The following is a 16,417-nucleotide window of genomic DNA, read 5'->3' on the forward strand; positions in this document are numbered from 1 at the left end:
AGTAAGACCAGCCGCTCGAGTTAACTTCTTCCATCTGTTTCTATTCAATGCGGTCTCTTCTTATAGTCCAAGTTTATTGCCACACTTCAGCACGTCTTTCCATCCTATTCTCTGTCTACCCACACGCCTTTATCCCCATAACTGGTATCAGCATTGCCTTCTTCACTGGTTCTTTATATATTTCTCCTATATCGAAATAAATCAAGGACATTGCATAAGGAGGAAAAACAGCGGCACTTTTCTTATCTAATCTTACCACTGTCACTCACCCCTGTTCTCCTGTCACGCATCCCTGTCCATACCACTATCCTTCACCTCCACCCTTCATTACTGTCTCTCCTTCCTTCACCGTTCTTCATCTCCACCCTGTCCATCTCTCCTTCCTTCACTCTCTTTCCACCTCCATTCGTTGTTGTCTCTCTTTCCTCCACTGTTGTTCATCCCTACCCTACGTGTCTCTCTTTCCTTCACTCTCCTTCACTCCTTTCCTCCCTTCACTGTTCACCTTCACCCTTCCTTCTTGTCTCATTTACCTCTTTTAGTCTTCCCTGGTTCCCTCTTCCCCTTTCAGCTTTTCCCGTCTTTCCATCACAGTCCAAAGTAAACCCTTCACTTCCTCCAGCTCTGTCATTCACTGCTCTGTCAGGCTGTCACTCACCCCCTGTCAATATTTCGTGCCTCTTCATCCCTGTCATTCAACTGCCTAGCCTGTCATTCTCAGCTCTTCTTGCTATCATCTCTTTTTCCTCTTCGTTCCCTGTCTTTTTTCCTTCTTCAGTCTGTTCTGTACCCTATTATTTTCATCCCGACTGACTGACTGACTGACTGACTGACTGATTCTCTCTCTCTCTCTCTCTCTCTCTCTCTCTCTCTCTCTCTCTCTCTCTCTCTCTCTCTCCATTACTGTTCTTTTTATTCTGTTTTCTTTTCTCCTTCTCTCCTTTATTTTTTGTCTTCATTTTCATCCGAATCTATTTTTGTCTCTTAATGTTCCTCTTATTTTTTTTTTCCTTTCTTGTTTCCTTTCTTCTTCTCCTCCTCCTTTTTCCTCTACTTTTCCCTTGCCTTCGTTTTCATCTACGTCTTTCTTGCCTTTAATAATTTCTTATCCTTGTCCTCCTCCTCCTCCTCCTCCTCCTCCTCCTCCTCCTCCTTCTCCTCCTCCTCCTCCCTCGAGCGTCTGTTCACTGTTCCCCTCGAGTCAATGGTGAGCAAATTTCAGGAAACATGTTCTAAATCCCGTGATGGTTATTGACTTTTGCTCTCACCTTATATACTATTTCAGACTTAGCGGAATGGACTCAGTGTGTGTGTGTGTGTGTGTGTGTGTGTGTGTGTGTGTGTGTGTGTGTGTGTGTGTGTGTGATGCGGAGAACAATAGTTATGGAAAAAGGATGGCAACATATATGAGAGAGAGAGAGAGAGAGAGAGAGAGAGAGAGAGAGAGAGAGAGAGAGAGAGAGAGAGAGAGAGAGAGAGAGAGAGAGAGAGAGAGAGAGAGATTTAACATACGTGGCTTGAAAAAAAAAAAAAAGAGAAACAACAGATAAAGAATGAAAAAAAAAAAACATTACAACCATAAGAGTCGACAATAACAACTACAACAACGACTCCAACTACAAAACCCACCCCTAAAAAATGACGAAAAACAGCAACACCAACAAATTTCCTCTCTTATCCCTAGACTGTCACGGCTGGACGGGCTGGAGCACCTCACCAAACTAGAAGTGCTGGATCTACACGGCAACCAGCTCCACCACCTACAGGGACTCGCCCACCTTAAGGTAACAACGTGGCAGAGACTGAACAAGAGAGATAAGGAGAGACAGAGAGGGATGGAGAAAGGAGTTCGAGACAGACTGGAAGGAAGGAGACGAGAAGGAACAAGACGTAATGGGTATAAGGGAAAGGATGAGCTGGGAGGCAAGAGGTAATGAGGGGATGAGTGAAAATGCAGTGATGGATGTGTTCGTGAGACAAGGTTCAGTTGGGTTTCAGGGAAGGAATATGGAGATGTGAATCCTAAGAGAAAACAATAAAAAGACAATGATGGGTAATTTGTAAGGGTAGAAGGAATAGGCTATGAAGACTGATAGAAAAACAAGGAGGGATTTGGAGGCAGGGGAGGAATAACAGGCTATGATGTATTGGTAGAGGCAGGAAGCAATAGGCTATGTAGACAAAGTAAAAAACAAAGATAATTTAGCAGTGAAGAATAGACTATGGAAACTGGAATAAAAAAAGGAGGGATTGAGAAACAGTAAGAAGTAGGCTATAAAGAAGAAGCGTTAAAAAAAAAAAGTAGAGAGGTTTTATGTGAGACTCAGGGAGGAACAGGCTAAGACAACGAGGAGTAAGAAAAAAAAAAGTAGGGAAGGAAGGGTCGGGAGGCAGAGAGAGGCTCGTAGGCAAGGAAGAACAGCTCAGGGCGTGACAAGCTGCCTGCGTGCGCCGGGATCCCCACCAGACAGCGTGGCGTGCATCTGAACAATCCCGGAAAGGCAGCAGCAGCAGCAGCAGCGTCGGCCAGCGTGTGTGAAGGCCCGCGTGCACCACAAGTTATTCTGGTTGCCGCAGTCCTCTTAGTCCAAACTGCCGTAGCCTGGCTCACTGCGGCGCCTCACTCCCTCAGCCATTCACCACACACCTTCCACCATCACAAAGACGCTATAAGGTTAATTAAACGCTGTACCTAAGCCTTCCTTCGATAATGTAGCACAACGATTAGAGGCAGATTAATGCGCTAATAGTAGCAGTATAGCCGCGGAGACACAGCGCACCTTAGGGAAGAGACCGAGAGGGGGCGTAGTGTCGTGTTACTCTGAAGGCAGCACACGCAAGGCCCCTCAGTCGTGTAATTAATAGCCTGGTCACCTTAATGGGCTCGCAATGCACTGTGGCCTCTGCGTCCATCATGCAGGCAAGGGATGGGGTGGAGGAAAGGAGATGCTGTACCTTGCGGACTAAAAAGCGAGGAAGAGTGAAGATACTGTACCATCACGCTTCGTAACTGAGAAAATTGCAGATAACCGATAGGATAACCAAAAACTTATCTTTATATCTTTGTATGCCTGTATGGGAACAACTAAATAGCTAAGGAGATATCTAAAACTAGGCAAATGATAGATAAAAGAAGTTATGAGACAGCATGAGCCTATAAGAAAGGAAAAGGACTAAGGAATAACGCATGAAATAACCAAAATCAGACCTTTAAATCTTCTGATAACTGCTTATGAACTACTAAAGAAGGTAGGAACAGGTCTGGTGAGGGAAATAACCACTGAGAGAGAGAGAGAGAGAGAGAGAGAGAGAGAGAGAGAGAGAGAGAGAAGGAGGACGAACGTGTCAGCCTTCCAGCGTCCAACTCTCCTCCCTTGAAGTCTCCGTGAGATTATGCAGACGATAATAGCGGGATAACATTGTAGTGAACACCCGAGCAGCCAGTGGAAGTTCAGCACGTGCAGGGAAAAGTTAAATTTATTGGGATTTTTACTCTGCTGCACTATTTTTTGTGATGTAAGCTGGTTTAGTGGCCTTGAAATGGAGGAGGAGGAGGAGGAGGAGGAGGAGGAGGAGGAGGAGGAGGAGGAGGAGGGGGGGGAGGAGGAGGAAAAGGAGGAGGAGGAAGAGGAGGAGGAGGATGAGGGGGATGGGGAGGGGAGGGGAGGAGGAGGAGGAGGAGGAGGTGGTGAAGGAGAAGGAGAGGGAGAAGGTGGAGGAGGAGGTGGTGAAGGAGAAGGAGAGGGAGAAGGTGGAGGAGGAGGAGGAGGTGAAAGAAAATAAGAAAAGATAATGAAAACGAAGACGAGATATTTTGTCTTGGCTACACACACACACACACACACACACACACACACACACACACACACACACACACACAAAGAAAAAAAAAAGAATCCACTGCGACAGAAGAAAACTATCATCCCATGTAAATAAGAACAGTGACCATGCAATATATATTCTATCGACTATTATGTAACTTCCACTAACCCTAAGAACATCCAAGTCCATAGAGTTAGGAGAGAGTGAGAGGTGATTGCAACGAGACAGTGAAGAATGACATAGGAAGAACAGTAACGCAGATAACAGCAGCGCAGGGACTAGTCATCTCTTTCTCCGTATCACCTGGCCACTTCCATCAGCTAATTGAAAGCGTAAGGTCCTATCCTGTGGAGTGATAATAAATTCAACTGCACACATTAATTCATTCTATAAATAACTGTCGGTGTCAGATTGCATGTCTCGTCAGCACTTGGGCGTCTCATGACCACCGCGGCCTCGAGACAACCATCAAACAAATGTCCTCAACTCCGCACATGCATGCGTATCACTGTTCGAAAAGGTCTTTATTCTGAAACTCTTCTGCCACTTTCAGAAGGCTCTATATGAAGTTTTGTGGTGTTTAAGGGTGTTTTTACGATTCCGCTGGAAGGACTAACAAGATTTATATATCATTATCACAAGAAACACTCTTCAGAACCCGGGTAACCATCTGTGGCCTTAGAAAATAGTCGTAGTGAGAGAGCAAAGCATTTATGAATACTGGTGAAAGACACGGGTCGCCGCCTCCTAGCCCGAGTGAAAAAAGGGGGGTTCGTGGGGTCCTCAGTCCTCACATGCATGCACATCACGGTTAGAAGACAAGGGTTATTATGCAGTTACCTACTATCCGGGTTACTGAGATGGGGCGGCTGGAGGGGTAGCTGGTGAAGGGATGAAGGGGAGAGAGAGTGAGCGGGATCGAAGCCTGACTTGGTGACAATGACTATACGGTCCCCACATGCATGCACGTCACGGTTTGAAGACACGATCTGCAGTTACCTCCTTCTGTCCCGGTTAATGGTGTGGGGACAGCGGGGCGGGGCCAGCGAGGGGATGGAAGGGAGGAGTTAGCGGGGGTCGACTTGAAAGCTGACTTGCCGCAACCAGGGGTGGACGTGCGCTGTCTCACGCAAATGTCTCCGCCGATCTCACGCCACCGCCGGATGACCCAAAGCGGAAGGTCTGGGATAATTTGCAGCGACAAGGTCTCACGTGTCGGGTGTTGCACGAGACACAAAGACAGGGATGATGGGTGGATGGATTCAAGGGTGAAGGAAATGGGGAGATGAGTGACAGCCGTGCTGGAATGGAATTGTATATAGATGAAGGGATGATGAAGACAGATAAGTCACAGGAATGGAGGGAAGGTTGATAGCCTCATAAGGATTAAGAAGAATAAATTTTGTTGTTTTTATCAAGTTTAAAGACTGGAGATGACTATAGAACAATTGAAGATGTCTCAGAGTAATTAGTGATTAAGGAAAGCTGTACCAAAGTTCTGTGTTCGTCCCTACAGGAGCTGCGTCTGCTGAACCTCGCGGGCAACATGTTGCGACACGTGACGGGGCTGCGGGGCCTCGACTGTCTGGTGGAGCTCAACCTTCGCCGCAACCTGATCCGCACCGTGGCCGACCTGCACTACCTGCCGCGCCTCGAGAAGGTCTTCATGGGCTACAATGAGATCTACAGGTAGGCTGCTCTACCGGCCACCATGTACACTTTTTGGAACAAGCTTGGTAATGAAGAGTAGTCTAACGAAACTTCTTTGACAGCCTCGATTTTTTTTTTAGCCTCGATTTTTTTTTTCTTAAGTCAATTCGTTTTTTTTTTTTTTTTTTTGTCAGGAAATATAATCTAACGAAACTTTTTTGGTTTCCTCAGTTTTTTTTCTGTTTTTTTCTTACTGTGGCTTATTTTCCTTTTCAATTTTTCTTTGATCAAGAAATATAATCTAATGCAACTTTTGACTTCCTCGGTTTTCCTCCTTTTCTATTTATTTATCATCTATATAACTGATCATCTATCGAACTTCCCGGACTACTTTATAAATAAATGATAAAAATTTCAACAAGCTGGATCTTTCTATCACAGGCACTCAAAATACCACAATCTATACCAAGAAATACACAAACATTAATTGGGGAAAACTGCAACACACAACAATAATACTATACACCTTACTGCAGCCTCTTCAGAACTCCACCATCTGCTAAATTCTGCTTTCTTGTTTTCTTGCAACGTATCTTCTCCGGTTCGCTCTATATTTCCAGCACTCGCTGTCTATTGTCACTTTTTCCAAACACTTTGCATTTCTCTTTTCTCTATAAGCACTAACGCTAGCTTCAGACATCGTTACAGTAGAATACATCAGTCAATCCACAGAAGACACACAACACCGTGAATTAGATGTTCTTATCACAACACTACATAACTGACCATCGTACACTGCCCACCACTCAGAGCCAGTGTAAGTAAACCCTCGCGCTTCGACGCCTGACACGGTTCACTTGCTTCACTCATTGCGACTGAGCTGATCGTCTGAACGGGAAATTTAAACCTGGTTAGATTGGATTACTTACACTTGAAGACTATCGTTTGAATAAATCCACTAATGTGCGAATTCTCAATGTGAAAATAATCAGGAAAAGGGAGATACAGGGCAGTATATACTAAATCATCCTACTTCTCTCCCTTCCATGATTATCCTTTTCATTTTTCTCTCTTTGCCATCGAGATGGAAAACTATATTCTGGAACACTTTTGCCCGCACCTCCACTACATTCAGAAGCCTCCAGTTACAGCTACATCTTTCTAAGATGTTTTTTCCTTTTTTAGTTTTATATTTTTAATGGCATTAATACGATTTTGTATTGAGAAAGCGTCGCGTTTCCAAATACGGAGCTTTTGGTTCACTTCTTGTCGCGGGGTAACGACTCTGCTTATACTGAAAGGTTCCCGTACTAAATCACGTCCTTTATACAAGTTCTCATTACACGAAGATGAAAATGATTATGAAAAAATAGACCTAGGACAATAAATCGATATCATCACTCGATAGTTTATATCTTCACTACGAAATTTAGTGAGCCAAGATTTTCGCATTAAATTCTGCCCCTAATATATAAGTTTTCATTCCACAACAAGAAAAACATGAAAATTTCCTATAACCTCCATGTCCTCACTCCCTCTCTCTGCTAATATCACGCCACTCTTCCTTCCTTCCTTTCTCCAAAACAGATATGAAGACCTTGCCTGCCTCCAGAACTGCCTCAAGCTGCGAGAACTATCCTTGGAGGAGAACCCCATCAGCAGACAGCCTCACTACTTCCACCACACCGTCGCCAGGTTCTACAGGCTCAAGAGGTATAGATAGATTGCAGAGACACGAAAAGATAGATGAATAATGTGTGACTGAAGGCGAGCGAAAAGTGAAAAAGATAGACTAAGAAACTAGAATGCAGATTAAAGAAAAAATATATCTAAGAAAAAATAAGTAAATGCATAAAGAGATAAGGCAAATATTGACAAGATAGATGTAAAGATATGAAACTGAATTGAAATAGACTGATAGATACGTGGCCTGAGTAGCCTATACTGTATGAGAGAAATGGTCAAAGTTGAATGTAAAGACTCGTGTTAATTATGAAGACTAGATGTGTAACTAAATATAAATATTGATATATGCCTCAACGGAGACAATAGATGCGTATGATCATAAAATAGACATGGAAACTGGTGTAAATTATATCAGATGTAAACGAGAATGAAATTAAATAGACTGATAGATGTATAAACAGAGAAAGAGATCCATAGATAAAACAAATCGATAGATAGACGCAATTAAGTAAACATGAATGGATAAACAGAACAACAGATAATATAAAGAGAAAATGTGCAGCACCCAACAACAAAAAGATAATCATAAATGTAATAGTAGTTATGAATGAATGAAGGGGACACACACACACACACACACGAGACACACAATCTAGGGCAGTGATGCAGAGATAAACACAGAAAAAGAGAAAGAGAGAGGGGACGCATAATGGAGTATGGAATAAAAAACACGAAGATAATTGGTAAGGAAGGGCAAGGGAAGAAAGGACGAGGGGGACGAGAGAGGGGTGATAAATAATAACCAAGAAAAAATGTGATCAGAGGGAGGGAAGGATGGAATAGGAAAGAAAAATATGAAGAGAAGGGGGAAGGTAGGAGCCACTGGAGACGGAAGGATAGGGGAGAGGAGGGAAAGATGACGTATGGGGGAGACATGAAAAGTGGCGCAGTAAATAAGGGGATGAAGCAACGGAAGAGAAAAAGAAAGGAAAAAAATGGAAAAGGAGAGAGAGAGAGAGAGAGAGAGAGAGAGAGAGAGAGAGAGAGAGAGAGAGAGAGAGAGGGAGAATCAGCATGGAGGAAGATACGAAAGGAAAGAAAATATGAGGCAAATAAGGAAGAAACTTGTAAAAATAAAGGAAATACAGTATACTAAATTATCAAACACACACACACAATTGAACCTAACTGAAGAAGACTGTCAAGAAATCCAGCTCCTTAAATTGAGGTGCTAAAACCTAGGATGAGTTGGGTCAAAAGTGGTGAAAACAAGTAACATACACACCTTGAGATTAGATATGGACAACCTTAACCTACCTCAAATCCTCGTACACACAAACAAACACTTTTAACCCCTTCAGTACCATGACACATTTCCATATTGACTCTGGTTACTATTTGGTGATTTTATACAGCTTCAGAAACTTATGTGGGGATTGAAGTAGTGAAGGCTCTGGCCATTAATTTTCTGACCTCCATAGACACTTCCTAATGTAATTAAAATCGTCTAATCGCACACAAAACTCGTGGTAAAAATGTGTCCCAGTACTGAAGCAGTTAGTTATGAAATCCCTGCACACAACCACTAACAATGTTCTTCACTCACCACACACTACTAGCAATATTTATATTCCTCACACACAGGCTGGATGATCAGGAGTTGACTATGGAGACAAGGCGACAGTCAGAGAAGGTGCTGCAGAAGGCAAAGGAGAAGGAGCGCCTGCAAGCAACACGCATCAGTGATGAAGAGAAAAGGAACTCAGCCATCACCAACGCCATGAAGAACTGGCAGGTGCTCAAGAGGCAGCACCGCAAGCTTGTCCGCAAACCCAGCGAGAGTTCCACCAGTAAGACATCTCAGCCTGGGTTTCTTTAGTTCTCCTCTTAAGATAATGAAATAGCCACACAAATATTTCCTCTTTCTCTTACCCATATTTTATTGACCTCTCTAATGCAAAAGATACCAGTATTCTCAATCTTTCCTTCTTTTTATGGTAAAATCAAGAATTCCTTACTTGCTCTTCTATTTTCCTCTTCCTGTGACTCAAATTTTTTTCAAGAGGGAGTTTCCAAGACTCTTTTTCTTCAACTCTGAATAATCCATTTGGATGAGACTGGCACCTCAGACACAGACATGAATTTTACACATTATAAATAATGTAAAATAATGTGAAAATATAAAACCACTATCTACCTCTACAAACCACACCACTGTCACCAGAGTGTGAGTTATGACTTTTATTTGACACAGGCACCAGCGACCAGCCTCCCTCCAAGGACAGTGACGGCACCACCTCCAGTGGCTTCTGTGGTGACACAGTATCTGATGTTGGCGAAGAAGAAGAGGCAGAGGAGGAGGGGAAGGAGGAGAAGGAAGGAAAGGAGGGAAGCACCAAAAAGAAGGAAGGGGAGGAGGAGGCCAAGGCAGGTGGTGAAGAAAAGAGCCCGTCTGAAGCCACTGAGGAGCAGCAGCAGGAGGACGATCGCGCCTCGCTGGCTTCCTCTGCCACCTCCAGCGGCATCTCCGACGTGAGTCTGGTGCACCGAGCCACCAAACAGCGGCTCACTGAGGTGCCGGCACAGCCTACCGCCTCTCAGGCTGACACAGACAAGGAGACAAAGCCGGCCTCAGAGAGTATAAAGAAAGTTTCTAAGAAAACTACTGCCAAGTGTGCTGACAAGGCTAACCTGCCAAGGAGCAAGTCCTACACGGACATGAGGATTCTAAAAAAGAAGCCTTCCTTTGAGGAGGACAATGCAGTCAAGGTTAAGTTAGCAAAGACTCCTGAGATACAGCGAGGAGGGTGTGAGGCATGGGGTGGGTCGGGGCGGGGTGGGGAAAGGATAACTCTGGAGGCGGCACCACGCAGTGTGCTGCCAGTGCAGAGCCTGCCAGTGGGGCGTCGTGGCGGCCGACTAGGCAGCCCACGGACAACTGAGAAGACGGTGCCTCGCATAATAGCCAATGAGAGTGGCAAGCGAGGCAACCCAAAAAACTTTGAAGTGCTGAAGAAAAGTGATGGGACGCGAGGTGCGGGTCACCTGCCAGACAAGGTGGTGAGTGCCGCCATAACCAGAGTCAGGTCTAATCTCAGTCTTCCGGTCCAGAGCCCCGAGGTGCCCTTATCTCCCAGGAATGCTGTGTCAGAGCCCTCGGAGATCGACTCCAGCTCAGACGCTGAGTCTGCTGCCACCGCCACCACCACCAACACTGCTGTCACACACACCAGCCTGGGGGAGCCTGCAGCCAACCCTGCAGTAGCCCCACGGGGACCACACAGCCTGGCTGACCTGCGGGTGCCGCTGGCCCGGCCCAAAGAGCAGGAGCGGCCCGCTGCTGAGAAGATTGACAAGTCTGTCTCTGCAGTGGGCCAAAGCAGCACAGGGATCCTACGTGAGCAGGGACCCAACTTTCTAGCAGAGCTTGAGGGTGAGCGGCTGAGTCTGTATGGCCAGGGTGCCCTGCGTTGCACCGACCTGGCCTGGGAGAAATCCATGGCGGCGGCAGCAACCACTGCACGGTTCCAGTACATCAACTATGACGACATTGTCGACATCTTCCCAAAATTACGGGTAAAGTTTCCTCGCCTGGAGAACTTCATCTTTGTGGAGACCCATCTGGCCAAGTGCAGCCAGCTCAATGCCCTCGCCGAGCTGCATCAGGTTGGTGTTCAGTCCACTCTTGTGTCTCTGACTAAATGCCTCAAACTCTCATTCTTCAAACTGACTCACCAACTCACTCTGACACACACAGGTCACCTCCCTGGAAGTGGGCAAGGAAGGCAACCCACTCACACAAATCCCATACTGGCGGCTGTATGCAGTGTTCCGGCTCTCTCACTGGGGCCTCAGGCTCATTGACGGCACAGAGGTCAGTGTCACTCACTCACTACACACTCAACTCCTTCTGCTATACATTCACTCTGTTACTGAGGCACAAGTCAGTGTGGCCACTCCACAGATATTTACTGGACTACATCACACTACTCAAACACTCTCTGGTAAGGAAGCAATGACCTGCTGGTCATAATTGCTGCCTTGGTGACCACCTCAATAAGGGAACACAAACATTACTATAAACTATCATACTTCACATTCTGGTGGTGCTGCCAGGAACACTGTGGGGCAAGGGACACGTTTCTTCTGCTTCACTGGATGTACCTCTCTCCCCAGGTGAATGAGGAGGAGCGCACAGAAGCTGCCGTCATGTTCAGCCACCTGAGCCAGCTGGCCTTCACCTGCCTCCCACGAGACCAGCTGGCTGCCTTCCTCTCTTCCCACCACCACCACCACCCTCACCACCAAAACCACCCAGCTGATGACTCCACCTCACCCCCACCAGGTGAGTCTCCATGGGGCACTTGGAGGGATGAGCTTCATGAAAGTGAACATGCAAGACAGAAGTAAGAGGGAATGTATGTAGAAATAAGAGAAAAAGTTTAAAGAAGATATATATAAATGATATATATAATATATGTTTGCTAGAAGGCTTTAAATACTCAAAGATTAGGTAACATTTATTACAAATACTGATACTAATGCTTATGTACAGTACATTCTATCAGGATGCTTCATATATCAAAAGGCTAAAGCTCACTCATCTTGTGTTCCTTCTCTTCATCTCTCTATTTCCTCTATCATTCTCCTCCTCCAGCAAAAAACATTTCTTAACTTTTTCACTGCAATACAAAACGATCAACAACACCAAAAAAGTTATGCATGAAATTTTTATAAGCATATTCAAGAAAGGAGGCTGAATAAAAAAAATGGTTTTGTATTTGAACCCAGTTTAAAGCCTGCAAATTGCTGTAGAACAACTGAACGTCTCAGAGTGACTAGTGATTAAGGAAGGATGTGCCAAGTATCAGTCAAAAAATACAGCAAACATTGATTTACTTCCCCGATCACTGCAGGCAGTGGTGGTGGGGCACAGGATGCAGGGGGAGGCACAACAGGCAGAGAGGAGGACGAGGGTCCACGTCTCAACCTTCCACACCTCCAGGACCTCATTGGGAAGGAGGCGTTGCAGTACCGCCCTGCTGCCCGCCTCACTCAGGTAAACCCCATCACTGCCCTGACTTTATGGACTCATACAAGTGACTCTAGGGAGGACTATGAACTCTATGTGACTCAATGGACTCTGAAACACTTCTGCACTACACTTCTACTTCACAAGCCTTTGATTGAAGTAATATGGTTTCTTAGGATAATTTTATAGTTCTAGTGACAGATTGATAAGATCTATACCTTACTAACAGGAGAGACACTCTCAAGAACCTGGCTAATCATCACTGTGGCTTTTGAAAATAGTTGTGGTGAGAGAGCAGTGTTTCTGAATCCTTATGGACATAATTTTACTAACTTATACAGGTGACTTATTGAAGAATTAGACCTTATGGACTCGTATAAATGACTGTGGACTTATTTTATGTCATGGAACTCTGGTTTGATTAAAGGTGACCTGATTGATGGACTGACAAGTAGTGAGTCATGAGTGGTAGACTGAGGGTGAACTGACTGGTGGGCTGATGGACTAACAAATAGAAGGGTGACTGACTGATGGTATAACAGTGGATTGACTAAATATGGAAATATATGAATGGTGTGTTTATAGAGGATGGATGAGACATGGGTCAGAATGTGATGTGAGAGAAGACTAGAGGAAAGAAACTGAGACCACAAACCAAAGAAAGGATGTTGAGAAATATTAAAGAGGCAGAGTGCAGTATTAAAGATAGAATGAAGAGGACAGGCAAGAAAGTAAATATATGATAGGCAAATAACCATGAGAGAGAATAATAACAAAGATGACAGACAAAGAGACAGACAAACTAGACATACAGGGGAGAGAAAAGAAAATGAGCACAAAAATCAGAGGAAACAGATAGAAGGAAAGGCAAGGAAAGGAAAAGGACAAAAGACAAACATCCAGGTAGGCAAGTGGGGAAATAAAACATCTAAATTAACATCAAGACATCCAGTAGCTTAAGGACATAACCTATCCAAGATCTTCTAGTGCTCTGAGCATTCAACTCTAGCTGGCTGTAGTGCTTCATAGCAATTCAAAATAGTGACTACAGTTCTTATATTTTTTGTAGATCAAAGCTGCAAAAAGAAGCATGATGTGGTAGATTTAGCCATGCCAATCCTACAGTCTTTTTCTTTTCTTTATAATGTTAACTTTGAGCCTCATAGTGTTAATGGCATAGGCACAGAGCAGCAACAACAGCAGCAGCAGCAGCAGCTACAACATTCCAGCAACAGGTCACACACGTCAAACACCTTCTTTCTGGCCCATTTCAGAGGCGTCGAAAGGTAGAGTCAGGTGTGGTGAGGCTGCCCAGCCTCCCGCCATCCACGCCCTCAAGCCTTGCCGTATTTTAAACGCTTTTCCATAAATGTGCCTTCAAGCTTTACCTAAACTAACCTTGCTAAATTGTGTTGAGCGACAAGATTCGCCTCAAAACAGGATGAAGACTTTTTTTGGGGAAGACAGTTGGTCTCCCTTCACCCTCACCTTTGTGGCACAATACACGCCTCATGGGGAGTGTCTGATTGTCTGGTGGCAATGAGTCAAGCCCATATAGATATATACATTATATGTGTATATATTATATGAGGTCTGTGCAGTCAGTGTGCATGGTTGTGCTCATTGTATTTTCACTTATCATGAGAGGATGAAGCAGCTGAGCAATGTTCATACATCAGGCTTTGACACAAGCTTGATGCTACCCTGCCAAAACAATTCTCAGGATCCAGCAGGCTTCCATCAACAAAGCTATGGGGTTCAATGTTTGATTCAACAGTTTAAAAAAGGCTCAACACCAGTTGACCATGATCAACACTGGTAGGTCACCAACAGATCAAAAAACAAGTCATTGACCAAGTGCACAATTTTATCTTGGAAGGACCATGGTTCCCGAATTTAAACAGTTCCTCTCAATAAAATCCAAAGTCTCATATTCAGAACAGCTTGCTTGCTCTATAAAAAAATATTTCACACATATAATGTTTTCATCCACACACCTGGTCAGAGACTCTCCATGGTATCTAAACCAAGAGTGACCTAAATATATGTTGTCTGATCTGTCCTGTGTAACTAAACAAGATGTGTGATGCATCCGAGCTGTGGTGCCTTGGTTGCTTCACCAAGGCCCCATCAAGGACACCACAGACAGCACCTCACCCACGGCTGCCAGCGAGACGGCACCAAGGAGGAGGCATTCTTCTTAACCTCTGCCGAAATGTCCTCTCAGTTCTTGCTCAAAAATCCTTATTGTTCCATAACATGTATTGCTGTGCTCTCTTTCTAAAGTGGTTGTGTGCCACCAAAAGTTCACATGAGTGTTGTGTTTGCCTTGTGTATTTCCATAATTTCTTTTGCCAAAATAATCATAATCCTTTTGTTCCTCACATTCATGGCTGAAAATATTTTGTCTCCTGTGCCATCTTTGTCATGTCTCCTTATTGTCTTACTTTCCTCAAGTTTTTCCTTAATTCTTTCTAACTGAAGTGTTTGTTTTGCTTTCACTGTTTCAAGTAACATGGTAATCAATTCACTTCCACATACACCACCTCTCCTCTCCTTACCATGCTACTCTTTCCTTCCAATACAGTCAGTCTCTTGTCCCTTCCAAGCCTCAACCATCCAGTTATTCTCTCCCACCACCCAGCATTACCCTGACAGACGTTGCTCAATGCTATACACTCTGGCAGCAAACCCCATCTTAACTACAGCCACAGCAAGATGGAACAGGGACAACAAGGGACCCATACATGTATAAACTCTCATTCCATATCCACTTACTGTTTTCTCTTTAAGTAATTTCACACATAAGTAGCTGATGGCTATCACGAATGTACTGTACACCCTCAACTAAATATGTAGTTGTGTTGTGATGATAAACTCCACATAAATAACAGATTTTTCTAACTAAGACAATTCCAATACCACCACTACATCATGTCATGAACCACCATAAGCCTGTATTCTTAACTGCCTCAGCTTCTCATCTAAACCTAAACTACTTTCAGGAAGTTTTCATTGAAGTTATGGAAATTTTAAGAGTGCTTTCATGAGCAGTGATAGAGCAATAAGTCACATTCTTCACCATCAATGGGAAAAAAAGCCATGAGAACCTGTTAAAATATCTATGACCCTTGAGAACTGTGCTAATGAGAATATGAAGCATTTGACAATACAAGCTGTAGCACTAAAAGGTACACAATAACCTTTCCTCCTGACAGCAATCACGTGAGTTTCCTTCCATTATGACTAACACAGTACACCCTGCAAAGTCTCTCATGCAGCAAGCTTCTGTCCTGTGCACTCCTTGTCTCAGCAGCAAGAAGTGTGTGTGGGGAACGAAGAGTTGGTGTGTGAGGTGGATGCACTTCACTGTATTGTCTTGTGGTGGTTCTGTTCTTGCATGGCGTCTGTGTGTTATGTGTGTTTGAGTATGTGCTTGTGTATCTGTGTGAGTGTGTGTTTGTGTATGAGTGTATGTATTGGTTTGTTTGGTGATGTTTGGTCCCTGCTGTGTGTATGTGTTCTCTTTCATGTATGTCTATATCTTGTTGTCTTCATTGTACATATTTACATTTCAGTCATCTCATCACTCTTGCGTCATTATCCTCCTTTACTTATTTCATATCTCACACACATCCTCAGTCTTCCAATAATTACAGCATTCTGACATACAAATACTGAAATACATAAATAAATAAATAATCTACCTATCTTTTAATTCTTGTCATTCACTGCCAATCTATACCTCCAAAAAAACATACTTTTCTACATCTTCCTAGTTTTCTATATAATCTAACTTCTGAATCTCTTTCCTCTGAGATTAACAACCATTACACACCATAGGCTCTCCTTTTCTAACTCTTCTTTCTTTTCCTACCTAAACCAACTCCAAAAATTTCTTCTGTGGCAACTTGAAAAACCTCTTTACCTGTCATGTTTGTATTCGTGTGTGGTGCATTCTCATACATCATCATTCAACCCAAGGCATGCAGTGTTGATCCTTTGTGTAGCATGTGTTGTGTGTCAAGTCTTCATTTTATCAGTGGATAAAGTATGAGGAGAAAGAGAAGTAGTGTGATGGTATGTTGTGTGTAGAAGGAGGGATGCTTCTGGTGATATGGTGTTAGTAGAGGAAAGGGAAGGTCATTGAAGCTCTTAAGAGTCATAAAGGAGAGATGTTTGGTCTCTAGGGAAAGAAAAACTATTCAATTACTGAAGGATAAGTGC

The 16,417-nt window shown here is 43.9% G+C and overlaps 1 protein-coding gene across 2 annotated transcripts in view; it reads left to right on the forward strand.

Moving 5' to 3' along the window:
- LOC123499200 (leucine-rich repeat-containing protein 49-like) overlaps positions 1–16,417 on the forward strand; it is a 36,687-nt gene that overhangs the window by 18,056 nt on the left and 2,214 nt on the right. Inside the window, exons 5-13 of one of the 2 annotated variants that reach the window (XM_045246930.1) lie at positions 1,685–1,784; positions 5,339–5,511; positions 7,060–7,185; positions 8,803–9,008; positions 9,413–10,824; positions 10,916–11,032; positions 11,335–11,503; positions 12,075–12,217; positions 13,465–13,476. In XM_045246930.1, the coding sequence (XP_045102865.1) occupies positions 1,685–1,784; positions 5,339–5,511; positions 7,060–7,185; positions 8,803–9,008; positions 9,413–10,824; positions 10,916–11,032; positions 11,335–11,503; positions 12,075–12,217; positions 13,465–13,476 (2,458 nt within the window). The remainder of the gene's footprint in view (positions 1–1,684; positions 1,785–5,338; positions 5,512–7,059; positions 7,186–8,802; positions 9,009–9,412; positions 10,825–10,915; positions 11,033–11,334; positions 11,504–12,074; positions 12,218–13,464; positions 13,477–16,417) is intronic. The other variant, XM_045246931.1, reaches the window with a different exon arrangement.

This window comes from Portunus trituberculatus, chromosome 49 (assembly GCF_017591435.1).
Source record: "Portunus trituberculatus isolate SZX2019 chromosome 49, ASM1759143v1, whole genome shotgun sequence".
Classification (NCBI taxonomy): Eukaryota; Metazoa; Arthropoda; class Malacostraca; order Decapoda; family Portunidae; genus Portunus; species Portunus trituberculatus.